We start from the raw sequence: 26269 nt of genomic DNA, 5'->3' as shown, positions 1-26269 counted from the left end.
TTTACACACCAAGGGAGAGGGGATACGCGCTCTCCCAGCTCCTTGTCCAGCGGCCCAGAGTCATGGCAGGCTGGAGATGTCCCTCTTGGCTGGAGGTCCCGTGGGTTTGGGACCATTTCCGTCACCTTTTCCTTCAAACACCATGATTCTGTAAAAAGAAAGAAGAGTTTACGCTGTAATCTTACGGTTTTTATCTGTGGTCATGGGTTTAAATAAAATGTTCAGCAGATTCTCTTGGCCCGGGACATCAGGGAGAACTCCCTGCCTCCCCCACAACCCCCACCCCGCTCCCCTTCGAAGCAGTGGCCACAGGATCTTTTACACTCAACCGAGAGAGTGGACGGGGCCTCGGTCTGACGTCTCATCTGAACGACGGCGCCTGGGATCGCCCAGTGCACTGACTACCCAGCACCCCCCAACTCCGGGATCGCCCTGTGCACCGACTACCCAGCACCCCCCAACTCCGGGATCGCTCTGTGCACCGACTATTCCCCCCCCCACTCCACCGGGATCGCTCTGTGCACTGAATCTCCATCTCTCTCTCTCTTCCCCCCTCCCCCCCCCGGGATCGCCCTGTGCACTGACTATTCCCCCCCCCTCCCCGGGATCGCCCTGTGCACTGACTATTTCCCCCCCCCCCCCCGGGATCGCCCTGTGCACCGACTATTCCCCCCCTCCCGGGATCGCCCTGTGCACTGACTATTCCCCCCCTCCCGGGATCGCCCTGTGCACTGACTATTCCCCCCCCGGGATCACCCTGTGCACTGACTATTCCCCCCCCCCCCCCGGATCGCCCTGTGCACTGACTATTCCCCCCCTCCCGGGATCGCTCTGTGCACTGACTATTCCCCCCCTCCCGGGATCGCCCTGTGCACTGACTATTCCCCCCCCGGGATCACCCTGTGCACTGACTATTCCCCCCCCCCCCCCCGGATCGCCCTGTGCACTGACTATTCCCCCCCTCCCGGGATCGCTCTGTGCACTGACTATTCCCCCCCTCCCGGGATCGCTCTGTGCACTGACTATTCCCCCCCTCCCGGGATCGCTCTGTGCACTGACGATTCCCCCCCTCCCGGGTTTGCCCTGTGCACTGACTATTCTCCCCCCCCCCCCCGGGATCACCCTGTGCACTGACTATTCCCCCCCTGGGATCGCCCTGTGCACTGACTATTCCCCCCCCCCCGGGATCGCCCTGTGCACCGACTATTCCCCCCCCCCCACCGGGATCGCTCTGTGCACCGACTATTCCCCCCCCCCCCCCCCACCGGGATCGCTCTGTGCACTGAATCTCTCTCTCTCTCCCCCCCCCCCCCCCCCCGGGATCGCCCTGTGCACTGACTATTCCCCCCCCCCCGGGATCGCCCTGTGCACTGACTATTTCCCCCCCCCCCCGGGATCGCCCTGTGCACTGACTATTCCCCCCCCGGGATCGCCCTGTGCACTGACTAGTCCCCCCCTCCCGGGATTGCCCTGTGCACTGACTATTCCCCCCCCGGATTGCCCTGTGCACTGACTATTCCCCCCCTCCTGGGATTGCCCTGTGTACTGACTATTTCCCTACCCCCCCCGGGATTGCCCTGTGCACTGACTATTTCCCTACCCCCCCCGGGATCGCCCTGTGCACTGACTATTCCCCCCCCTCCCGGGATTGCCCTGTGCACTGACTATTCCCCCCCCCTCCCGGGATTGCCCTGTGCACTGACTATTTCCCTACCCCCCGGGATTGCCCTGTGCACTGACTATTCCCCCCCTCCCGGGATCGCCCTGTGCACTGACTATTCCCCCCCCCTCCCGGGATTGCCCTGTGCACTGACTATTCCCCCCCCGCCACGGGATCGCCCTGTGCACTGACTATTCCCCCACCCCCCCGGGATTGCCCTGTGCACTGACTATTCCCCCTCCCCGCCCCCCGGGATCGCTCTATGCACTGAATCTCCCTCTCTCTCTCCACCGCCCCCCCCGGGATCGCCCTGTGCACTGATCCCTGCTCCTCCCCCCCCCCTCCCGGGATCACCCTGTGCACTGACCCCCCCCCCCCCCCCCCTCCCGGCGCTTCACAGGAGTGTTATAAGACAAAAGAGCCCAGAAGAGGCGAGGGCCCAGGGGCAGCACGGGCCCAGCCCACACTGTGCGATATGTGCGCGCACTAGGTCCGTGCAGCAGAGCTGGTCTCCAGTCGTCCTGGTTAACCCTTGCCCACTGGACCGAGACCTCGCTCTGACAAGCCCGTGTGGTGGCTGGTGTACAACGGCCACCCCGCGTTAAAAAAATCCACCCACAGGCATCTTCCACCCTTCAACTGGTGTTCAGGACCTGGAACATCCTTCATTGAAACATCTGTGAACTCTTGTGGAAGCAAGTCATCCTCGTTCGAGGGGCCGCCTATGAAGAAGAATTCGGGGCTGTAATACAACCACAGGCTCAGCCCCCTCTGTGAATGGCCCCCCCCCCCCCCAAGGCCAGCACGCGCTCTCCGTTAATGCCGCCCCCGCACAGTGAATGAATTGACAAGCAGCCTTCCGCACCAGTCCACAATCAGGCATTCATTCCCCCCCTTCTGTTCGGCAGAAATTTCATTCCTATTTAAATGCAGTGTGTGTAGGTTTAAGGTGGGCTGGCAAGAATGGAAGGGGTGATGTCACTGCCTCGGGGAGGGAGAGGCAGATAGTGCACCCTCTGTTCGGCAAACTGCCGCAACCAGCCTCTCTATTCTCCGCTCTCGCTCGCGGCTCTTTATGTTGCAAACCCCCAGGACCATCAGCAAACCTAACCGGAATTTTAAACACCTCCCGTTTGCCCGAAGCCCACTTAAAGAGCTCGGCAGCAGACTGGTGGGATTGGAGGGTTGCTTTTTACTAGTCGAAGCACACACTCGAAGTACTTTGCACAGTCCAGGCCTCCACAGTGCAAGAAAAGGATAGCGAGGCACTGGAGAAGGTGCAAAAACATGATCCCAGAACTGAAAGGTTATCGCTAACTGGAAAGGCTGAACTGGCTGAGGTCCTTTTCTCTGGGAAAGAGGGCTCCGAGGGGTGGTCTAGTAGAGATTTTTTTAAATTATGATGTGCGTTCTTTTTGAAGAGGTAACAGGGAGGGTTGATAAGGGCAATGCGGTCGACGTGGTGTACATGGATTTCCAAAACACATTTGATAAATTGCCACATAACAAGCTCGCCAGCAAAGTTGAAGCCCATGGAATAAAAGGGACAGCGTCAGCCTGGATATGAAAATGCCTGAGTGGCAGGAAACAGAGAGTAGTGATGAACGGTTGTTTTTCGGACTGGAGGAAGGTATACAGTGGTGTTCCCCAGGGGTCGGTACTAGGACCACTGCTTTTCTTGATATATATTAATGACTTGGGATGTGGGTGTACAGGGCACAATTTCAAAATGTGAAGACAATACAAACTTGGAAGTATAGTGAACAAAGACACAGGCTGGTGGAATGGACGGACACGCGGCAGGTGGAATTTAACGCAGAAAAGTGTGAAGTGATACATTTTGGTAGGAAGGACGAGGAGAGGAGATGTAAACGAAAGGGTACAATGGACCTGGGATTACCCAGGATATACGGCACAGAAACAGGCCCAACCGGTCCATGCCGGCGTTTATGCTCCACTCGAGCCTCCTCCCGTCTTTCCTCATCTAACTCTATCAGCATAACCCTCTATTCCCTTCTCCCCCATATACTTGTCCAGCCTCCCCTTAAATACATCGATACTATTCGCTTCAACCCCTCCCTGTGGCAGCGAGTTCCACATTCTCACCGCTCTCTGGGTAAAGAGGCTTCTTCTGAATTCCCTGTTGGATTTCTTGGTGACTATCTTATATTGATGGCCTCTAGTTATGCTCTTCCTCACAAGTGGAAACACTCTCTCTGTATCCACTCCATCAAAACCTTTCATCATTTTAAAGACCTCTATTACGTCACCCCTCAGCCTTCTCCTCCCCCCCCCACCCCCCGCCTCTCCCCCCCCCACCCCCCCGCCTCCCCCCCCCACCCCCCCGCCTCCCCCCCACCTCCCCCCCCCCACCTCCCCCCCCACCCCCCCGCCGCCCCAGAGAAGAGAGACCTGGGGGTATGTGTGCACAATTTGTTGAAGGTGACAGGGCAGGTCGAGAAAGCGGTTTAAAAAAAAGCATACGGGATTCTGCGCTTCACAAGTAGAGGGACAAAGTACAAAAGCAAGGAAGTTACAATGAAGCTGTATAAAACACGGGTTCAGCCTCAACTAGAGTATTGTGCCTGCACCAGCTCGAGGGGCCAAATGGCCATCTTCTGTGCTGTCATCATCACCACAGCCAGTCCCTCAAAAATCGAGGAAGACTTGCTTCCACTCTAAAAGTGAGTTCTCAGGTGACTGAACAGTCCAATATGGGAATTACAGTCTCTGTCACAGGTGGGACAGACAGTGGTTGAAGGAAAGGGTGGGTGGGGAGTCTGGTTTGCCGCACGCTCCTTCCGCTGCCTGCACTTGTTTTCTGCACGCTCTCGGCGACGAGACTCGAGGTGCTCAGCGCCCTCCCGGATGCTCTTCCTCCGCTTAGGGCGGTCTTTGGCCAGGGACTCCCAGGTGTCGGTGGGGATGTTGCATTTTATCAAAGAGGCTTTGAGGGTGTCCTTGAAACGTTTCCTCTGCCCACCTGGGGCTCACTTGCCGTGAAGGAGTTCCGAGTAGAACGCTCGCTTTGGGAGTCTTGTGTCGGGCATGTGGGCAATGTGGCCCGCACAGCGGAGCTGGTCGAGTGTGGTCAGTGCTTCGATACTGGGGATGTTGGCCTGGTCGAGAGCACTGACGTTGATGCGTCTGTCCTCCCAGGGGATGTGCAGGGTCTTGCGGAGACATCCTTGGTGGTATTTCTCCAGTGACTTGAGGTATCTACTGTATATGGTCCGCATCTCATGTGCTGTAACCATTCTCTGGTATGACAGATGTTTCCACCTGTAGGTATTTTTTTTTGGTGCGTGCTCCCTTTAAGTGGCCAATTGAAATGTCCTTTGCAGGCGCAGTTTCTCCCGTGTTGCAGCCGGAGAGCGCCCTGCACGGGACTTCTGGAACGCTGCTCACAGAGCCAGACCAAAACAAAGATAATCAGCAATAAATCCAATCGGGAATTCAGGAGAAACTTCTTTACCCAGAGCATTAATCGGAGGCTGAAACAGACTGTTCGCGACCTCGGCATCATATTTGACCCTGAAATGAACTTCCAGCCACATATCTGCAGCATAACGAAGACCGCCTATTTCCACCTCCGTAACATCGCCCATCTCCGCCCTTGCCTCAGCTCATCCGCTGCTGAAGCCCTCATCCGTGCCTTTGTTACCTCCAGACTTGACTATTCCAAACGCACTCCTGGCTGGCCTCCCACATCTTACCCTTCGAAAACTTGAGGTGATCCAAAACTTGGCTACCCGTGTCCTAACTCCCACCAAGTCCCGCTCACCCATCACCCCCGGTGTTCGCTGACCAGCTCCGCTGGGCGGGCCACATCGTCCGCATGCCTGACACGAGACTCCCAAAGCAAGCGCTCTACTCGGAACTCCGACACGGCAAGCGAGCCCCGGGTGGGCAGAGGAAACGTTTCAAGGACACCCTCAAGGCCTCTTTGATAAAATGCAACATCCCCACTGACACCTGGGAGTCCCTGGCCAAAGACCGCCCTAAGCGGAGGAAGAGCATCCGGGAGGGCGCTGAGCACCTCGAGTCTCGTCGCCGAGAGCGTGCAGAAAACAAGCGCAGGCAGCGGAAGGAGCGTGCGGCAAACCAGACTCCCCACCCACCCTTTCCTTCAACCACTGTCTGTCCCACCTGTGACAGAGACTGTAATTCCCGTATTGGACTGTTCAGTCACCTGAGAACTCACTTTTAGAGTGGGAGCAAGTCTTCCTCTCCTGGGTGGATTACAGTTGTGTTTCTTTTTTTGTGGTACATTTACATGATCATTGGATATATTCAAGAGGGAGTTAGATGTGGCCCTTACGGCTAAAGGGATCAAGGGGTATGGAGAGAAAGCAGGAAAGGGGTACTGAGGTGATGATCAGCCATGATCTTATTGAATGGTGGTGCAGGCTCGAAGGGCCGAATGGCCTACTCCTGCACCTATTTTCTATGTTTCCTCGATTTTGAGGGACTGCCTATGATGATGACATTGGCTGCCGGTTAAGCAATGTCTTGATTTCAAAATTCTCATCCTTATTTACAAATTAATCCATGGCCTCGCCCCTCCCTATCTCTGTAATCTCCTCCAGACCCACAACCCCCCGAGATGTCTGTGCTCCTCTAATTCTGCCCCCCTGAGCATCCCTGATTATAATCGTTCAACCATCGGTGGCCGTGCCTTCTGTTGCCTGGGCCCCAAGCTCTGGAACTCCCTCCCTAAACCTCTCCGCCTCTCTACCTCTCTCTTTCCTCCTTTAAGACGCTCCTTAAAACCGACCTCTCTGACCAAGCTCTTGGTCATTGGCCGCAATTTCTTCTTATGCGGCTCGGTGTCAAATTTATTTATTTTGTCTTATAACACTGTTGTGAAGCGCCTTGGGACGTTTTACTACGTTAAAGGCGCTATATAGATACAAGTTGTTGTTGTTGAATGGTGAGAATGTGGAACTCGCTGCCACAGGGAGTGGTTGAGGGGAATAGTGTAGATGCATTTAAGGGGCGTCGATATAAACACACGAGGGAGAAAGGAACAGAAGGATATGCTGATAGGGTGAGATATAAAGGGGTGGGAGGAGGCTCGTCTCGGCAGTGGCTCAGTGGGCAGCACTCTCGCCTCTGAGTCAGAAGGTTGTGGGTTTAAGTCCCACTCCAGGAACTTGAGCACATAAGTCTAGGTTGACACTCCCAGTGCAGTGCTGAGGGAGCGCTGCACTGTCGGAGGTGCCGTCTTTCAGATGAGGCGATCAACCGAGGCCCCACCTGCTCTCTCAGGTGGATGTAAAAGATCCCATGGCACTATTTTGAAGAAGATCAGGGGTGTTATCCCCGGTGTCCTGGGGCCAATATTTATCCCTCAACCAACATAACAAAAAATCAGATTATCTGGTCATTATCACATTGCTGTGTGTGGGAGCTTGCTGTGCACAAATTGGCTGCCCTGTTTCCCACATTACAACCGTGACTACACTCCAAAAGTACTTCATTGGCTGTAAAGCGCTTTGAGATGTCCAGTGGCCGTTAAAGGCGCTATATAAATGCAAGTCTTTCTTTTGTGTGGAGCATAAACCTGTTGGGCCTGTGGCCTGACTCTGAGCTGTAAATACGATGTAAACATTTAGACTATGAAGCCAACACAGATCAAACATTTAATTCGTGTCTTCTCTTGTGGCTGCAATCTCTGCTCATTGATTCTCACCGACTAATTGAGAGTGAAATTCAGCAGTCTGGGAGACGGAAGCAGAGTCTGAACTTGTGATCTCTCAACAGGTCAGGTCTTAAATCACACCGGCTGGGATGTTAACTTAATGTGCAGTGAGATAAATCACAGGAATGGAAGGAGAGATTTAGATATTTTTTTAGTTAGTTGTAAAGTGCGTAGACCTGGAGAATGAGCTCAGGTCATTGGGAGCCAGCCAGCCATGCTCAGTGACATTACTTTTATAATCAGTATAAATGGACTTGCATTTCTAAAGCGCTTTTCTCCAACTCAGGACGTCCCAAAGCACTTCACAGCCAATCAAAAGCACTTTTGAAGCGTTGTAACATGGGAATCAAGACAGCACGATCCCAGAAACAAACGTCAAGGGCCAACTCGCAATTATATAGCGCCGTTCACGTAGCGAGACGCTCCAACGCGCTTCACACAAGCGATTATCAAAGTTTGGCACTGAGCCCAGGACAGGTAGCCAAAAGCTTGGTCAAAGAGGGAGGTGCCGGCAGCATCTTGAAGGAGGAGAGAGAGGGGTAGATAGGCGGAGAGGTTTAGGGAGGGAATTCCAGACCTTCGGGCCCAGGCAACTGCCCAGGCAGCGCTGAAAATCGGGGATTCGCAAGAGGCCATTCTCTCAAGTAGATGTAAAAGATCCCACGGCACTATTTCGAAAAAGGGCAGGGGAGTTATCCCCGGTGTCCTGGGGCCAATATTTATCCCTCAATCAACATAACAAAAAAAAACAGATTATCTGGTCATTATCACATTGCTGTTTGTGGGAGCTTGCTGTGCACAAATTGGCTGCCGCATTTCCCACATTACAACAGTGACTGCAGTCCAAAAGTACTTCATTGGCTGTAAAGTGCTTTGAGACGTCCGGCGGTTGTGAAAGACGCTATAGAAATCCAAGTCTTTGTTTTTTTATTTCTTTTAGGCAGCTGAAGGCACGGCCACCGATGGTTGAGCGATTATAATCAGGGATGCTCAGGAGGGCAGAATTAGAGGAGCGCAGACATCTCAGGGGAGGTTGTGGGGCTGGAGGAGTTTACAGAGATGGGGAGGGGCGAGGCCACGGAGGGATGTGAAAATGAGGATGAGCATTTTAAAATCGAGGCGTTGCGATGTGATAAATGACAGCAGGAAGTCAGCCTCACTCTCCCTCACTGCAAAATGTTGATGCACCATCAGATAACCTGGGGCTCGTATTAAATCGCACGTCAGTTCTCCGCTTCAAGAGATTTTGAAATGTGCTTTAAGCCGCCCAGTGCAAAAAGCTGATGGCAAACAACCAAACCGGTTCGTTTGGATGCTGCCTGTCTCACTATGTACCCATCACTTCTGTAATGTCTGCCCCTCTGAGGATGGTCACAGGTTTGTCGAGCTGTTGAGGTGGGAGTGGCTTAGCCAGTCACGTGATGTTCACAAGACTCAATAAAACCCCAGCCAGTTGGGTTCGGGGCATCCACGATGAGGCAGGTGGTTGTAAGCCTGGTGGATGAACTGGTAATGTGTCGTGTGATTGTTAAACCTTTTGCTAATAAACCAACGAGTTCTTAATAGCAATGTGTTGCTATGAGTTATCGAGCAAAGATCCCATGAAGCAAATAGATTCGAGGCGGGACTTTGAACTGCCGGGCGGGCAGGGTTAAAATCTCTCCCAGGCACGATGGGCCGAATGGCCTCCGTCTCTGCTGCATTGCCTCCACAATCATCAGGTCAAGGGTCCATGACCTTTCAGTAATCCAGTTCACCTTTCCGCACGCTAACCATGGGGGGTCGGTACAGGGTCATGTGCTGCCTCGACTCGGGAATCTCCTGGGGTATTTATGTTGAGTTCTGATCTCAGGACATCGACAACACCCCCCCACCTTCCCCCCCCCCCCCCGACTTCCCATTCTACATTGTCAAAAACTCAACACAGCTGTCGGGTGAGGGAAGGGTCACCGAGAAGCAGAGTGTTAAGGGGAGGGGAGGGGGTGAAGGGTGTCCCTCCAAACATCTTTGTGCTCTCTCTTCTGTACTTGTCTGAAGTAAACAAAGTCTCGTATTTATATAGCGCCTTTCACAACTTCAGGATGTCCTAAAGCGTTTCACAGCCAATGAAGTACTTTTGGAGTGTAGTCACTGTTGTAATGTGGGAAACGCGGCAGCCAATTTGCGCACAGCAAGCTCCCACAAACAGCAATGACCAGATAATCTGTTTTTGTGATGTTGGTTGAGGGATAAATATCGGCCTCAGGACACCGGGGATAACTCCCCTGCTCTTCTTTGAAATAGAATCTTTTCTGTATGCCAGAGAGAGCAGACGGGGCCTCGGTTAAACATCTCATCCAAAAGTTCCAGATAATCAAACACCTGCCTCTGGAATTTAACCAAACCCATTTCTGAAGCGGAGTTGAATCAGCTAATTTTCAGAGGGCTGTCTGCACTTAATCTAGCTCTGTGTAAACACAGACAATCCGTGCAGTAAACAGTCTGCTAACTGGGTCAGGTTGCGCTCTTAAAAGGGCAACGTCAGTCCTGCCGGATTGTCGGAGCTGAACACAAACTTGTGTTCCTCAAAGCAAAATGCCGAGCGTGTCATGCGTGCAACCCGCTTGCAGGCGATGCTCGACCTTTAACTAACTGAGCACGACGCTCTCGTCTCAACTAATGGCGGCCCTCTCCCTTCAAACCCAGGATGACTGTGCGGGCCCCACGCAGGCAAGGCAGCCCAGACTGGCAACGAGAAAGGTTCACCGATGCCCCGACACAACAGGTCAATGCGGCGGGCACACGCACCACCATTCTCCAACGGGGAGTCAGCCTGCAAGTCGGACCCTGTGTCAGCCGCAGCTCACTGGGTGGCACTCTCTCGTCTCGGAGTCAGAAGGTCGTGGATTCCAGCCCCAGCTGCAGAGTCTTTAGCCCCATAATGCAGGCTGACAGTCCCAGTGCAGTGTTAAAGGAGCACCGCACGGTCAGAGGGGCCGTCTTCAGTTGAGTTGTTAAACTGAGGCCCCGTCTGCCCCCTCATAAGTGGACATTAAAGATCCCAGAGCAGGGGAGTTCTCCCCAGTGTTCTGACCCTATATTTATCCCTCAACTAACATCATTAAAAAAATAAGATTATCTGCTGTTTAACATCTCATCCGACAGTGCGGCGCTCCTTCAGTACTGCCCCTCTGACAGTGCGACACTCCTTCAGTACTGCCCCTCCGACAGTGCGGCACTCCCTCAGTACTGCCCCTCCGACAGTGCGGCACTCCCTCAGTACTGCCCCTCCGACAGTGCGGCACTCCTTCAGTACTGCCCCTCCGACAGTGCGGCACTCCTTTAGTACTGCCCCTCTGACAGTGCGACACTCCTTCAGTACTGCCCCTCTGACAGTGCGGCACTCCTTCAGTACTGCACTGGGAGTGTCAGCCGAGATTTATGTGCTCAAGTCTCTGGAGTGGGACTTGAACCCACAACCTCCTGACTCAGAGGCGAGGGTGCTGCCCACTGAGCCACAGCTGACAGTAAGGGGAAAGGGGTATTAATTGAATGCCACGGGTCCAATGGATCAATAGGAAGATTGGATCGAATCTCAAACTAAAAATAAAATGGAATCTTTGCAGGACAGAAGCGTAAGGGTTATCGAGAGTCACTGAGGGGGAGAGAGAGAGAGACACTGGGGGAGAGAGAGAGAGAGAGAGAGAGACTGGGTGGGACTGGGGGGGGGGGGAAGAGATAGACTGGGGGAGGGGGGAAGAGAGAGATAGAGAGAGAGAGAGAGAGAGACTTGGGGGCGGGGGAAGAGAGATAGACTGGGGGAGGGGGGAAGAGAGAGAGAGAGAGACTGGGGGGCGGGGGAAGAGAGATAGACTGGGGGAGGGGGGAAGAGAGAGATAGAGAAAGAGAGAGAGAGACTGGGGGGGGTGGGTGGAGAGAGAGAGAGATAGACTGGGGGGGCGGGGGGGAAGAGAGAGATAGGCTGGGGGAGGGGGGAAGAGAGAGATAGAGAAAGAGAGAGAGAGACTGGGGGGGGTGGGGGTAGTGGAGAGAGAGCGATAGACTGGGGGGGGGGGTGTAGAGAGAGAGAGAGAGAGCCTGGGGGGGGTGGGGGGGTGGAGAGAGTGAGAGAGACTGGGGGGGGGAGAGAGAGAGAAAGAGAGAGAGAGAGAGAGACTGGGGGGGAGAGAGAGAGAGAGAGAGACTGGGGGAGAGAGAGAGAGAGACTGGGGGGGAGAGAGAGAGAGAGAGAGAGACTGGGGGGGGTAGAGAGAGAGAGAGAGATAGACTGGGGGGGAGAGAGAGAGATAGACGGGGGGGAGAGAGAGAGAGACTGGGGGGGAGAGAGAGATAGACGGGGGGGAGAGAGAGAGAGATAGACTGGGGGGGAGAGAGAGAGATAGACGGGGGGGAGAGAGAGAGAGAGAGACTGGGGGGGAGAGAGAGAGAGACTGGGGTGGGAGAGAGAGAGAGACTGGGGGAAGAGAAGAGAGAGAGACTGGGGAGAGAGAGAGAGACACTGGGGAGAGAGATATACTGGGGAGAGAGAGAGAGAGGGACTGGGGGAGAGAGATATACTGGAGGAGAGAGAGAGACTGGAGGAGAGAGAGAGACTGGGAGGAGAGAGAGACTGGAGGAGAGAGAGAGAGAGATAGACTGGGGGGGAGAGAGAGAGATAGACGGGGGGGGGGAAGAGAGAGAGAGAGAGAGAGAGACTGGGGGGGAGAGAGAGAGAGACTGGGGGGGAGAGAGAGAGAGACTGGGGGGGAGAGAGAGAGAGAGAGAGAGAGAGAGACTGGGGGAGAGAAAGAGAGAGAGACTGGGGAGAGAGAGAGGGACTGGGGGAGAGAGATATACTGGGGGAGAGAGATATACTGGAGGAGAGAGAGAGACTGGAGGGAGAGAGAGACCAGCACTGGCGGGAGAGCGGAGAGTTCGAGGAGTGTCAATACTCACAGTCGGAGGACGGCCGAGCGCTTGCCCAGCATCATGGTTACGAAGTCGCGGTACGAGATGGTGTCGCTACTGCCGCCGGTGACCTCGGAGATCATCTTCTTCACCTCCAGGTGGGTCTTGGGAACGCCGAGCTTCTCCAGCATCTGCTTCAGGCTCATCAGGTCTGGGAGAGTGGAGGGAGGAGGGAGGAGGGAGGAGAGTGGAGGGAGGAGGGAGGAGGGAGCAGAGTGGAGGGAGGAGGGAGGAGGGAGGAGAGTGAGGGAGGAGGGAGGAGGGAGGAGAGTGGAGGGAGGAGGGAGGAGAGTGGAGGGAGGAGGAGGAGGGAGGAGAGTGGAGGGAGGAGGGAGGAGAGTGGAGGGAGGAGGGAGGAGGGAGGAGGAGGAGGGAGGAGAGTGGAGGGAGGAGGGAGGAGGGAGGAGAGTGGAGGGAGGAGGGAGGAGGGAGGAGAGTGGAGGGAGGAGGGAGGAAGGGAAGAGGGGAGAGGGAGGAGGGAGGAGAGTGGAGGGAGGGGGAGGAGGGAGGAGAGTGGAGGGAGGAGGGAGGGAGAGGGGGAGGGAGGGAGGGAGGAGGGAGGAGAGTGGAGGGAGGAGGGAGGAGGGAGGAGGGAGGAGGGAGGAGGAGGGAGGGAGAAGAGAGAGAGGAGGAGGGAGGAGGAGGGAGGAGGGAGGAGGGAGAGGAGGAGGGAGGTGCAGAGGGATAACCATTAAACAAACCCACCCAGCTCCCGCCACTGGCGAAACTCACAATGTGAGGCACCGATCGGGGGGGGGGGGGGAGGGGGGGTTCAGTCCTTCACCCCTCCCCCATCAACATCTCGGGTCACAGTCCATCCAACTGGTCCCAGGGATTTGGGGGCCGAAAATTGGGGCCTGTAGAGATGGGGCGGAGAATGCTGCGATATTGGGGACTTTGTTTCCCGGGGGAGGGCTCCCGGCGCTCTCGGGGAGGTGGGATCGGGGCGGACACTTCACTTAAAGGGGCAGCTCGCCGCGGGACCGAGTGAGGCCCCTGTGGTGTCCCCTGTGCCACCAGGGAGGGCTTCGGTCAGGCCACCCGAGAGGGGTCAGCGGTGGGCGGGACGGGAAAGACGGGAACCCGCTCTCTGGGGCGGTCGCGGATGGGTCTCAGCCTCCACCTGCCTGCCCCCCCCCCCACCACCCCCACCCACCACCCCCAGGCGGAAAGGCCTTCCCGCCCCCACGACCCCTTCCATGAGCTGGCAACAGGCCTTCAACAAAAAATGGGCAATTTCAGCCCCGTTGTCTCCTCTCCTGAACCGAAGACCATTCCACGTATTGATCTCCCTTTGGGGTCTGTTTTAACTCTGGGCGTGCGGGTGGGGGTTGCAGTCAGGGAAGGCGGACGGGGGAGGGGTCCGCAGGTGGGGGTCGGACCAGGGTCATTTACGTGGGCCCCGGAGGCTGACCGTTATCCGGGGCCTCTTCCGGTTCAGTCACCGGTCGCCCGTGGGGCTGCCCGCGGTTTGTGTCATCGGACCCCGCGAAACGGGCAGGAGCTCTGGACGCCCGAGGGGAGGCACCCGTCACCGTGGCGACGGGCGCGTCGCCGGGGGTTACACAGTGTGCTCAGCTTCGGCCCCTCGGGCCTGTTGCAGGCTGACACTGTCAGCGAGGCAGTGAGCAAGAGCAGTGCTGGCAGGAGGGACTGTCACATTACACTCCGCTTCACCTCAATCTCCGATAACGAGCTTATCGGGCCGCCGTGTGCATTCTATATCCCGGGACTCACCAATGTCACCTTGGTCGTTGAGATCAAATTCCACGTACTTCTCTGCAAGGAGAGAGAGAGAGAGATAAATAAGATTAGGGAAATCTCGAGGCCTCTACCTTTCTGTGTAAGCTCGGAACTCAGAACGGAATGTGTCATTGAAATAATCATTAAACTACAACATGCATTTATACACAGCACCATTATCATAGTAAAACTTCCCAAGCCACTTCACAGGAGCGATTACCAAACAAAATTTGACACCAAGCCACACAAGGAGACATTAGAGCAGAGAGGTAGGTTTTAAGGAGGAAGGAGGAGAGAGGTGTAGAGAGGCGGAGAGGTTTAGGGAGGGAGTTCCAGAGCTTGGGGCCCAGGCAACAGAAGGCACGGCCACCAATGGTTGAGCGATTATAATCAGGGATGCTCAAGAGGGCAGAATTAGAGGAGTGCAGACATCTCGGGGGGGTTGTGGGGCTGGAGGAGATTACAGCGATAGGGAGGGGCGAGGCCATGGAGGGATTTGTAAACAAGGATGAGAATTTTGCAATCGAGGCGTTGCCTAACCGGAAGCCAATGTAGGTCAGCGAGCACAGGGGGCGATGGGTGAGCGGGACTTGGTGCGTGTTCGGACACAGGCAGCCGAGTTTTGGATCACCTTTAGTTTACGGAGGGGAGAATGTGGGAGGCCAGCCAGGAGTGCGTTGGAATAGTCAAGTCTAGAGGTAACAAAGGCACGGATGAGGGCTTCAGTTGTGGATTAGGGAGATGGGCGATGTTACGGAGGTGGAAATAGGCGATCTTGGTTATGAAGAATTCGCCACACGGACTGCAGCGGTCCAAGGAGAAGCCTCAACACCACCTTCTTGAGGGCCACAGGGGGTGGGCAATAAATGCCAGCCTTGCCAGGGATGCCCACATCGCAGAGCGTACCGAGATTGGCACCTTGTCCAAACAGCGTAACAGTGGGCTGAGGGACACGGGAATGGATCCCACCCCTACACTGGGGGAGGGGCTCGGGAATGGATTCCACCCCTACACTGGGGGAGGGGCCCGGGAATGGATCCCACCCCTACACTGGGGGAGGGGCTCGGGACCCCCACTCTGGGTACACAGAGTCACTGTCAGCGACACTGGGGGAGGGGCTCAGGACCCCCACTCTAGGTACACAGAGTCACTGTCAGGGACACTGGGGGAGGGGCTCGGGACCCCCACTCTGGGTACACAGAGTCATAAGAACATAAGAATTAGGAACAGGAGTAGGCCATCTAGCCCCTCGAGTCTGCTCCGCCATTCAATAAGATCATGGTTGATCTGGCCGTGGACTCAGCTCCACTTACCCGCCCGCTCCCCGTAACCCTTAATTCCCGTATTGGTGAAAAATCTATCTATCTGTGATTTGAATACATTCAATGAGCTAGCCTCAACTGCTTCCTTGGGCAGAGAATTCCACAGATTCACAACCCTCTGGGAGAAGAAATTCCTTCTCAACTCGGTTTTAAATTGGCTCCCCCGTATTTTGAGGCTGTGCCCCCTAGTTCTAGTCTCCCCGACCAGTGGAAACAACCTCCCTGCCTCCATCTTGTCTATCCCTTTCATGATTTTAAACGTTTCTATAAGATCACCCCTCATCCTTCTGAACTCCAACGAGTAAAGACCCAGTCTACTCAATCTATCATCATAAGGTAACCCCCTCATCTCCGGAATCAGCCGAGTGAATCGTCTCTGTACCCCCTCCAAAGCCAGTATATCCTTCCTTAAGTAAGGTGACCAAAACTGCACGCAGTACTCCAGGTGCGGCCTCACCAATATCCTGTACAGCTGCAGCAGGACCTCCCAGCTTTTGTACTCCATCCCTCTCGCAATGAAGGCCAACATTCCATTCGCCTTCCTGATTACCTGCTGCACCTGCAAACTAACTTTTTGGGATTCATGCACAAGGACCCCCAGGTCCCTCTGCACCGCAGCATGTTGTAATTTCTCCCCATTCAAATAATATTCCCTTTTACTGTTTTTTTTTCCCCCCAAGGTGGATGACCTCACACTTTCCGACATTGTATTCCATCTGCCAAACCTTAGCCCATTCGCTTAACCTATCCAAATCTCTTTGCAGCCTCTCTGTGTCCTCTACACAACCCGCTTTCCCACTAATCTTTGTGTCATCTGCAAATTTTGTTACACTACACTCTGTCCCCTCTTCCAGGTCATCTATGTATATTGTAAACAGTTGTGGTCCCAGCACCGATCCCTGTGGCACACCACTAACCACCGATTTCCAACCCGAAAAGGACCCATTTATCCCGATTCTCTGCTTTCTGTTCGCCAGCCAATTCTCTATCCATGCGAATACATTTCCTCTGACTCCGCGTACCTCTATCTTCTGCGGTAACCTTTTGTGTGGCACCTTATCGAATGCCTTTTGGAAATCTAAATACACCACATCCATCGGTACACCTCTATCCACCATGCTCGTTATATCCTCAAAGAATTCCAGTAAATTAGTTAAACATGATTTCACCTTCATGAATCCATGTTGCGTCTGCTTGATTGCACTATTCCTATCTAGATGTCCCGCTATTTCTTCCTTAATGATAGTTTCAAGCATTTTCCCCACTACAGATGTTAAACTAACCGGCCTATAGTTACCTGCCTTTTGTCTGCCCCCTTTTTTAAAGGCGTTACATTAGCTGCTTTCCAATCCGCTGGTACCTCCTCAGAGTCCAGAGAATTTTGGTAGATTATAACGAATGCATCTGCTATAACTTCCGCCATCTCTTTTAATACCCTGGGATGCATTTCATCAGGACCAGGGGACTTGTCTGCCTTGAGTCCCATTAGCCTGTCCAGCACTACCCCCCGAGTGATAGTGATTGTCTCAAGGTCCTCCCTTCCCACATTCCTGTGACCAGCAATTTTTGGCATAGTTTTTGTGTCTTCCACTGTGAAGACCGAAGCAAAATAATTGTTTAAGGTCTCAGCCATTTCCACATTTCCCATTATTAAATCCCCCTTCTCATCTTCTAAGGGACCAACATTGTCAGGGACACTGGGGGAGGGGCTCAGGACCCCCATTCTGGGTACACAGAGTCACTGTCAGGGACACTGGGGGAGGGGCGAACCAGGGATCTGTCACACAAGCAAAATACTGCGGATTCTGGAATCTGGAATAAAAACAGACAATGCTGGAAATCTCAGCGGGTCAGGCAGCATCTGTGGAGAGAGAGCGAGAAACACAGAGTTAACGTTTCGGGTTGCTGACCTTATGCCAGATCTGACGGAGGGTCGTTGACCTGAAAGGTTAACTCGGCTCTCGCTCCACAGATGCTGCCTGACCCACTGAGATTTGCAGAGGGGTCTTTCATATCGACAAACCCTCCTTGATGCAGGCAATTGGGGAGTCACGCACACGTTGGCAGACCATGGTAAACAAGAGCGAAGGACGTGTCTCACTCTGAGAGTCGGGACAGGAATCGCAGTCACCGGGCAAATTCCACAATCAATTCACAAACAGCCACGCCTCCGCCAGTTCCTCGCCCGACACGGGTAACCAGCCCACTCCGTGCGTGGATCACAGACATTACCTTTCTAAACTCCTTCAGACCAAGCACCCCCTCACACCTTCTCCCTCCGTTAAACACCTCCCACACACCGCTCACTGACCTGCTCACCGTGGCATCTCCTGCTTATGGGTTCGGAACACGGCCTGTGAGTTGCGTGTGAGACCGCGAGCGCCTGTGCGACCGCACGCGCGCGTCTGTGTGCGCGCATGTCTGAGTGCGCACACGTGTCTGTGCGCATTTGCGTGCGTGAGTCTCTCTGTGAGTGAGGGCAAGAGAAAGCGAGAGGGAGGGAGGAGGGAAAAAAAAACCAGCCAGATACTTTGGATGTAGGAGAGTGAGCTCATTGTGTCGGTGAATTGCAGGCCTAAGCTGTTTTTTTAAAATCATGCAAACACTCGGGCTGCTGAATCAAAGGGCTTTCACCACTGGGCTGGAACTTTTGATGTCCATTCTGGTTCACTTTGCTCCCCGGCAGCGAATACAGGAAATTGTCTCATGTCAATTAGTGTAAAACCCCAAGGACTCTGTAAATATCGGCTTCAGTCCTGACCCTGCTCATCCCAGTCACATTTATAACTGGATCCCCATAGGGCATTTACATATCCAAGGACCCAAACAGGAGGAGGCCCATTCAGTCCCTCGAGCCTGTTACACAGGAACAGGAGGAGGCCCATTCAGCCCCTCGAGCCTGTTACACAGGAACAGGAGGAGGCCCATTCAGTCCCTCGAGCCTGTTACACAGGAACAGGAGGAGGCCCATTCAGTCCCTCGAGCCTGTTACACAGGAACAGGAGGAGGCCCATTCAGCCCCTCGAGCCTGTTACACAGGAACAGGAGGAGGCCCATTCAGTCCCTCGAGCCTGTTACACAGGAACAGGAGGAGGCCCATTCAGTCCCTCGAGCCTGTTACACAGGGACAGGAGGAGGCCCATTCAGTCCCTCGAGCCTGTTACACAGGAACAGGAGGAGGCCCATTCAGCCCCTCGAGCCTGTTACACAGGGACAGGAGGAGGCCCATTCAGCCCCTCGAGCCTGTTACACAGGAACAGGAGGAGGCCCATTCAGTCCCTCGAGCCTGTTACACAGGAACAGGAGGAGGCCCATTCAGTCCCTCGAGCCTGTTACACAGGAACAGGAGGAGGCCCATTCAGTCCCTCGAGCCTGTTACACAGGGACAGGAGGAGGCCCATTCAGCCCCTCGAGCCTGTTACACAGGAACAGGAGTAGGCCATTCAGTCCCTCGAGCCTGTTACACAGGGACAGGAGGAGGCAGATTCAGCCCCTCGAGCCTGTTACACAGGGACAGAAGTAGGCCATTCAGCCCCTCGAGCCTGTTACACAGGGACAGGAGGAGGCAGATTCAGCCCCTCGAGCCTGTTACACAGGGACAGGAGGAGGCAGATTCAGCCCCTCGAGCCTGTTACACAGGAACAGGAGTAGGCCATTCAGTCCCTCGAGCCTGTTACACAGGGACAGGAGGAGGCAGATTCAGTCCCTCGAGCCTGTTACACAGGAACAGGAGGAGGCCATTCAGCCCCTCGAGCCTGTTCCGCCATTCAATCAGATCATGGCTGATCTGTAACTCAACTCCATTTACCCGGCTTGGCCCAATATCCTTTAATATCTTTATCAAGCAAAAATCTATCAATCTCAGATTTAAAATGATGAATTGAGCGAGCATCGACTGCTTGCTGTGGGAGAGAGTTCCACACATCTACCGCCCTTTGTGTGAAGAAGTGTGTCCCTAACTTCTCCCCCGAGCGGCCTGGCTCTGATTTTAAGGTTTGTGTCCCCTTGTCCTAGATTCCCCCACCAGTTTCAGAACAAGTTTCTCTCTATCGACCCGAGCAATTCCTTTCAAAATCATAAAAACTTCAATCAAATCGCCCCTTAACCTTTGATATCCCAGGGAATACACGCCTAGATTATGCATTCTCTTCTCATAATCGAATCCCTGGTAATATTTTGGCGAGTCTCTGTGGGACTCCTTCCAAGGCCAGTATACCCTTTCCAAGATGCAGTGCCTAGAACTGCACACAGTGCTCCAGCTCCCAGACTTGAGCACAAAGATCTCGGCTGATACTCCCAGTTCAGTACTGAGGGAACGTCGCACTGTCGGAGGGGCAGTACTGAGGGAGTGCTGCACTGTCAGAGGGGCAGTACTGAGGGAACGTCACACTGTCGGAGGGGCAGTACTGAGGGAACGTCGCACTGTCGGAGTGGCAGTACTGAGGGAGCGCTGCACTGTCGGAGGGGCAGTACTGAGGGAGTGCCGCACTGTCGGAGGGGCAGTACTGAGGGAACGTCGCACTGTCGGAGGGGCAGTACTGAGGGAGCGCCGCACTGTCGGAGGGGCAGTACTGAGGGAGTGCCGCACTGTCGGAGGGGCAGTACTGAGGGAACGTCGCACTGTCGGAGGGGCAGTACTGAGGGAGTGCCGCACTGTCAGAGGGGCAGTACTGAGGGAACGTCACACTGTCGGAGGGGCAGTACTGAGGGAACGTCGCACTGTCGGAGGGGCAGTACTGAGGGAACGTCGCACTGTCGGAGGGGCAGTACTGAGGGAGTGCCGCACTGTCGGAGGGGCAGTACTGAGGGAGTGCTGCACTGTCGGATGGGCAGTACTGAGAGAGCGTCGCACTGTCGGAGGGGCAGTACTGAGGGAGCGCCGCACTGTCGGAGGGGCAGTACTGAGGGAGCGTCGCACTGTCGGAGGGGCAGTACTGAGGGAGCGTCGCACTGTCGGAGGGGCAGTACTGAGGGAACGTCGCACGGTCGGAGGGGCAGTACTGAGGGAACGTTGCACTGTCGGAGGGGCAGTACTGAGGGAACGTCGCAATGTCGGAGGGGCAGTACTGAGGGAGTGCCGCACTGTCAGAGGGGCAGTACTGAGGGAGCGTCGCACTGTCAGAGGGGCAGTACTGAGGGAGCGCCGCACTGTCGGAGGGGCAGTACTGACGGAGAGCTGCACTGTCGGAGGGGCAGTACTGACGGAGAGCTGCACTGTCGGAGGGGCAGTACTGACGGAGATGCTGTCTTTCGGATGAGACTTTAAACTGGGGCCCCGTCTGCTCTCTCAGGTGGACACAAAAGATCCCACGGCACTATTTTGAATATTGAGAAGGGGAATTATTCCCGGTGTCCTGGCCAATATTTATCCCTCAAACTAACACTGCTGAAACTGCGCTGTGTGTAGCTGTGAAAGGATTTTACCAACAGAATGTCAGCAGGCCCGTTAGTGTAACAAGCAATGTACAAACCCCGTACAGATCACAATCCAACCTGGCACCAAGGGGCACCCAGCACCCACAGGGCCACCCAGCTCAGGGGCACCCAACACCCACAGGGCCACCCAGCTCAGGGGCACCCAACACCTACAGGGCCACGCAGCCCAGGGGCACCCAGCACCCACAGGGCCACCCAACACCCACAGGGCCACGCAGCCCAGGGGCACCCAACACCCACAGGGCCACCCAGCCCAGGGGCACACAACACCCACAGGGCCACCCAGCACCCACAGGGCCACCCAGCATCCACAGGGCCACCCAGCTCAGGGGCACCCAGCACCCACAGGGCCACCCAGCACCCACAGGACCACCCAGCTCAGGGGCATCCAGCACCCACAGGGGCACCCAACACCCACAGGTGCACCCAGCACCCACCACAGCACCCAGCATGGAGAGATATTCAGCACCAACAGTGACCATTGCACGGTGAGAGTAACTATGGCTGGCCGGGATAATCAGCACCGACGGCAATATTCTGTAACTTACTTTTGAACGACTCCAGATTTTCTGCCAGGTTTTCTTCATCTTTATATTTCTGATCTTCCAGGAACTCCTGGAAGAGAGAGTTTCTGAGTGTAAAATGATAACACACTAATAAGCAGTCACCACTGTACACGGGCTGTCAATCACACGCTTCCCGCACAACGCCTGTCTGCTTCATTCTGGAACTGACGATAGAATGATCTTACATTTTTGCAATGAAGGTACATAAGAACTTAAGAATTAGGAGCAGGAGTAGGCCATTTGGCCCCTCGAGCCTGCTCCACCATTCAATAAGATCATGGCTGATCTTCTACCTCAACTCCACTTGCCCGCATTATCCCCATATCCCTTGATTCCCTTAATATCCAAAAATCTATCGATCTCTGTTTTGAATATACTCAGCGACTGAACCTCCACAGCCCTCTGGGGCAGAGAATTCCAAAGATTCATTACCCTCTGAGTGAAGAAGTTTCTCCTCATCTCAGTCCTAAATGGCCGACCTCTTATCCTGAGACTGTGTCCCCTGGTTCTCGACTCCCCCACCCAGAGGAAACATCCTCCCTGCATCTACCCTATCAAGCCCTGTAAGAATTGTATGGTAGTATAGTGGTTTTGTTACTGGACTAGTAATCCAGGAGCCTGGACTGATAATCTGGAGATGTGAGTTCAAATCCCACCACGGCACTGCGGGATTTAAATATATTTAATGAAATAAATCTGTTTTTTTTTATAAACAACGGTGACCATGAAACTACCGGATTGTCATAAAAACCCATCTGGTTCACTAATGTCCTTTAGGGAAGGAAAGCTGCTACCCTTACCCAGCCTATAAGTGAACGTGGTTGACTTGTAACTGCCCTCTGAAATGGCCTAACAGGCAACTCAGTTAAGTCAGCACAGTGTGGGAGCACCTTCACCACACAGACTGCAGCGGTTCAAGGCGGCGGCTCACCACCACCTTCTCAAGGGCAATTAGGGATGGGCAATAAATGCCGGCATTTCCAGCAACGCCCTCATCCCCTAAACGAATAAACAAAATAATTTCCATAGCGCCTTTCACAACCTCAGGGCGTCTCAAAGCGCTTTACAGCCAATGAAGTACTTTTTGGAGTGTAGTCACTGTTGTAATGTGGGAAACGTGTCAGCCAATTTTCGCACAGCAAGCTCCCACTTGCAAACAGTAATGTCTCTGGAGTGGGACTTGAACCCACGACCTTCTGACTCAGAGCCAAGAGTGTTGCCCACTGAGCCCCAGCCGACTCTGCGGAGAAAGTGAAGGGGAGATTGGTTAGAGTTGTTCAAAGTCCTGAAGGGTTTTTGACAGAGTGAATAAGGAGGATCAGTAACCAGAGGAGACACAGATTGAAGGTAATTGGCAAAAGCACCAGAGAGGCGCACGGCGAGTTGTTGTGATCGGGAACGCGATGCCTGAAAGGACTGTGGGAGCAGATTCAATAGTGACTTTCAAAAGGGAATTGGATACACATGTAAAAGGAAAACATTTGCAGGGCAGTGGGAAAAGAGCAGGGGAATGGAACCAATAGGATCGCTCTGTCAAAGAGCCGGCACAGGCACGATGGGCCGAATGGCCTCCTGCTGTGCTGTGAAATTCCTCGATAAAGTGTCTTATTCAGGAGTCCCAAGGTGATACTTCAAGCAATGCAACACCTGGCCTTTCACAGGATCCACTCAATCGCAGTCATCGTCCCATCGTCCCATGCTGGGCTACCACGGCCCGATCAGCCCGATCGGCATCTAACTTTGAGCGCCGGAGATCAAAGGTCGTGGGTTCAAGTCCCACTCCAGGGACTTGAGCACAAAGTTCTCAGCTGACACTCCCAGTGGATTGCTGAGGGAGTGCTGCATTGTCGGAGGTGCTGTCTTTCGGATGAGACGTTAAACCGAGGCCCCGTCTTCTCTCTCAGGTGAATGTAAAAGATCCCGTGGTCACTATTTCGAAGAAGAGCAGGGGGAGTTATCCCCGGTGTCCTGGGGCCAATATTTATCCTTCAATCAACGTAACAAAAACAGATTATCTGGTCATTATCACATTGCTGTGTGTGGGAGCTTGCTGTGCGCAAAGTGGCTGCCGTGTTTCCCACATTACAACAGTGACTGCACAAGGAGGAGGCCGTTCAGCCCCTCGAGCTGGTTCAATGAGATCCTGGCTGACCTGTGACCTAACTCCATCTACCTGCCTTTGGCCCATATCCCTTAATGCCTTTGGTTAACAGAAAGCTATCAATCTCAGATTTAAAATTAACAATTAACCGAGCATCAATTGCCGTTTTGCGGAAGAGAGTTCCAAACTTCTATCACCCTTTGTGTGTAGAAGTGTTTCCTAATTTCACTCCTGAAAGGTTTTGCTCTAATATTTAGACAATGCTCTCCTAGTCCTAGACTCCCCAACCAGCGGAAATAGCTTTTCTCTATCTACCCCATCTGCTCTACTTAATATCCTGAAAACTTTGGATCAGATCACCATTTAGCCTTCTAAATTCCAGGAAACACAACCCTAGTTTATGCAATCTCTCCTCGTAACTTAACCCCTGATGTTCCAATATCAATCTGGTAAACTTACGCTGCACCCTCTCCAAGGCCAATGTATCCTTCCTACGGTGTGGTGCTCAGAACTGCTCAAAGTACTCCAGGTGTGGTCTAATCAGGGCTTTGTACAGCTGCAGCATAACTTCTACCCCCTTGTTCTCTATGTATCGCTTGACTCCGAATGTATCGCACAATACATGTGACCACACTCCTCACAAAACTGCCAGAAGTTTGGGTGCTGTGTTCAAACTCTAGTTGTTTGCTGCACGAACTCTCACTAGACAGGCATTAGGACCCTGCGGGAGCGATTCACAGTTGTTGTAAACATTCTGGTTCATGCTGGTTTTGGGACAGCATTTTGGGAGTTGCTATATAGGACACAGTTAGTTACATTACTCCTGTTTCAGTAAGAAACATAGAAACATAGAAACTAGGTGCAGGAGTAGGCCATTCGGCCCTTCTAGCCTGCACCGCCATTCAATGAGTTCATGGCTGAACATGCAACTTCAGTACCCCATTCCTGCTTTCTCGCCATACCCCTTGATCCCCCTAGTAGTAAGGACTTCATCTAACTCCCTTTTGAGTATATTTAGTGAATTGGCCTCAACAACTTTCTGTGGTAGAGAATTCCACAGGTTCACCACTCTCTGGGTGAAGAAGTTTCTCCTCATCTCGGTCCTAAATGGCTTACCCCTTATCCTTAGACTGTGACCCCTGGTTCTAGACTTCCCCAACATTGGGAACATTCTTCCTGCATCTAACCTGTCTAAACCCGTCAGAATTTTAAACGTTTCTATGAGGTTCTCTCTCATTCTTCTGAACTCCAGTGAATACAAGCCCAGTTGATCCAGTCTTTCTTGATAGGTCAGTCCCACCATCCCAGGAATCAGTCTGGTGAACCTTCGCTGCACTCCCTCAATAGCAAGAATGTCCTTCCTCAAGTTAGGAGACCAAAACTGTACACAATACTCCAGGTGTGGCCTCACCAAGCCCTGTACAACTGTAGCAACACCTCCCTGCCCCTCGCTATGAAGGCCAACATGCCATTTGCTTTCTTAACTGCCTGCTGTACCTGCATACCAACCTTCAATGACTGATGTACCATGACACCCAGGTCTCGTTGCACCTCCCCTTTTCCTAATCTGTCACCATTCAGATAATAGTCTGTCTCTCTGTTTTTACCACCAAAGTGGATAACCTCACATTTATCCACATTATACTTCATCTACCATGCATTTTCCCACTCACCTAACCTATCCAAGTCGCTCTGCAGCCTCATAGCATCCTCCTCGCAGCTCACACTGCCACCCAACTTAGTGTCATCCGCAAATTTAGAGATACTACATTTAATCCCCTCGTCTAAATCATTAATGTACAATGTCAACAGCTGGGGCCCCAGCACAGAACCTTGCGGTACCCCACTAGTCACTGCCTGCCATTCTGAAAAGTCCCCATTTACTCCTACTCTTTGCTTCCAGTCTGACAACCAGTTCTCAATCCATGTCAGCACACTACCCCCAATCCCATGTGCTTTAACTTTGCACATTAATCTCTTGTGTGGGACCTTGTCGAAAGCCTTCTAAAGTCCAAATATACCACATCAACTGGTCCACTCTACTGGAAACATCCTCAAAAAATCCAGAAGATTTGTCAAGCATGATTTCCCTTTCACAAATCCATGCTGACTTGGACCTATCATGTCACCTCTTTCCAAATGCGCTGCTATGACATCCTTAATAATTGATTCCATCATTTTACCCACGACCGATGTCAGGCTGACCGGTCTATAATTCCCTGTTTTCTCTCTCCCTCCTTTTTTAAAAAGTGGGGTCTATTCATTTACGTACACAACATTTTTGGAAGGTGAGTTACTTACCCTCTCTGCTGCAGGTGGTCCCAAGCCTCGACTTTCCCCAAAGGGAGCTTGCGCTGGGGCATGGCTGCCTCAGAGTGACCCTGCCTTGGAGAGGGGTGCCTCGAGCAGGTATGATAAGGGCCCCTTATGTCTTTGTGCCCAATGCTTGCATCAGGCGTGGGTAAAGGACACCTCGCTTGTCCTCATCCAATATGGCGGACAACGCAGCTCCGACCGGAAATGTGAGTGTGCTCCCTGCACGCCATATTGAGGCCTCAGTGGTCCAAGTAGTGCCCGAAATACATAAGAACATAAGAAATAGGAGCAGGAGTCGGCCATCCGGCCCCTTGAGCCTGCTCCGCCATTCAATAAGATCATGGCTGATCCGATCTTGGCCTCAACTCCACTTCACTGCCCGTTCCCCATAACCCTCGACTCTCTTATCGATCAAAAATCTGTCTATCTCCACCTTAAATATATTCAATGACCCAGCCTCCACAGCTCTCTGAG

General features: G+C 53.6%; 1 protein-coding gene across 1 annotated transcript; it reads right to left on the bottom strand.

Moving 5' to 3' along the window:
* LOC139233072 (allograft inflammatory factor 1-like) lies at positions 1-25842 on the bottom strand. The gene is made up of 5 exons (XM_070863592.1): positions 25781-25842; positions 21361-21443; positions 14049-14090; positions 12300-12462; positions 1-148 (listed from the first exon to the last, which is right to left on the bottom strand). The coding sequence occupies exons 1-5, from the start codon at positions 25840-25842 to the stop codon at positions 61-63; spliced, it is 438 nt and encodes a 145-aa protein (XP_070719693.1). The 3' UTR covers positions 1-60.
* Positions 25843-26269: the final 427 nt, after the last annotated feature.

Source organism: Pristiophorus japonicus, chromosome 20 (assembly GCF_044704955.1).
Source record: "Pristiophorus japonicus isolate sPriJap1 chromosome 20, sPriJap1.hap1, whole genome shotgun sequence".
NCBI classification, from domain to species: Eukaryota; Metazoa; Chordata; class Chondrichthyes; family Pristiophoridae; genus Pristiophorus; species Pristiophorus japonicus.
The sequence above is the reverse complement of the archived record's forward strand: the minus strand, read 5'-3'. Positions and strand labels throughout refer to the sequence as shown.

Excerpts from the sequence above, each read along its gene's own strand:
- LOC139233072 (XM_070863592.1), bottom strand. The coding sequence starts at position 25,842 with ATGCCCCAGCGCAAGCTCCCTTTGGGGAAAGTCGAGGCTTGGGACCAC. Across the intron at positions 21,444-25,780 it reads GACCACCTGCAGCAGAGAGG|AAACTCTCTCTTCCAGGAGT; the intron begins GTAAGTAACTCA and ends TTTTACACTCAG. Across the intron at positions 149-12,299 it reads CGCTCGGCCGTCCTCCGACT|AATCATGGTGTTTGAAGGAA; the intron begins GTGAGTATTGAC and ends TTCTTTTTACAG.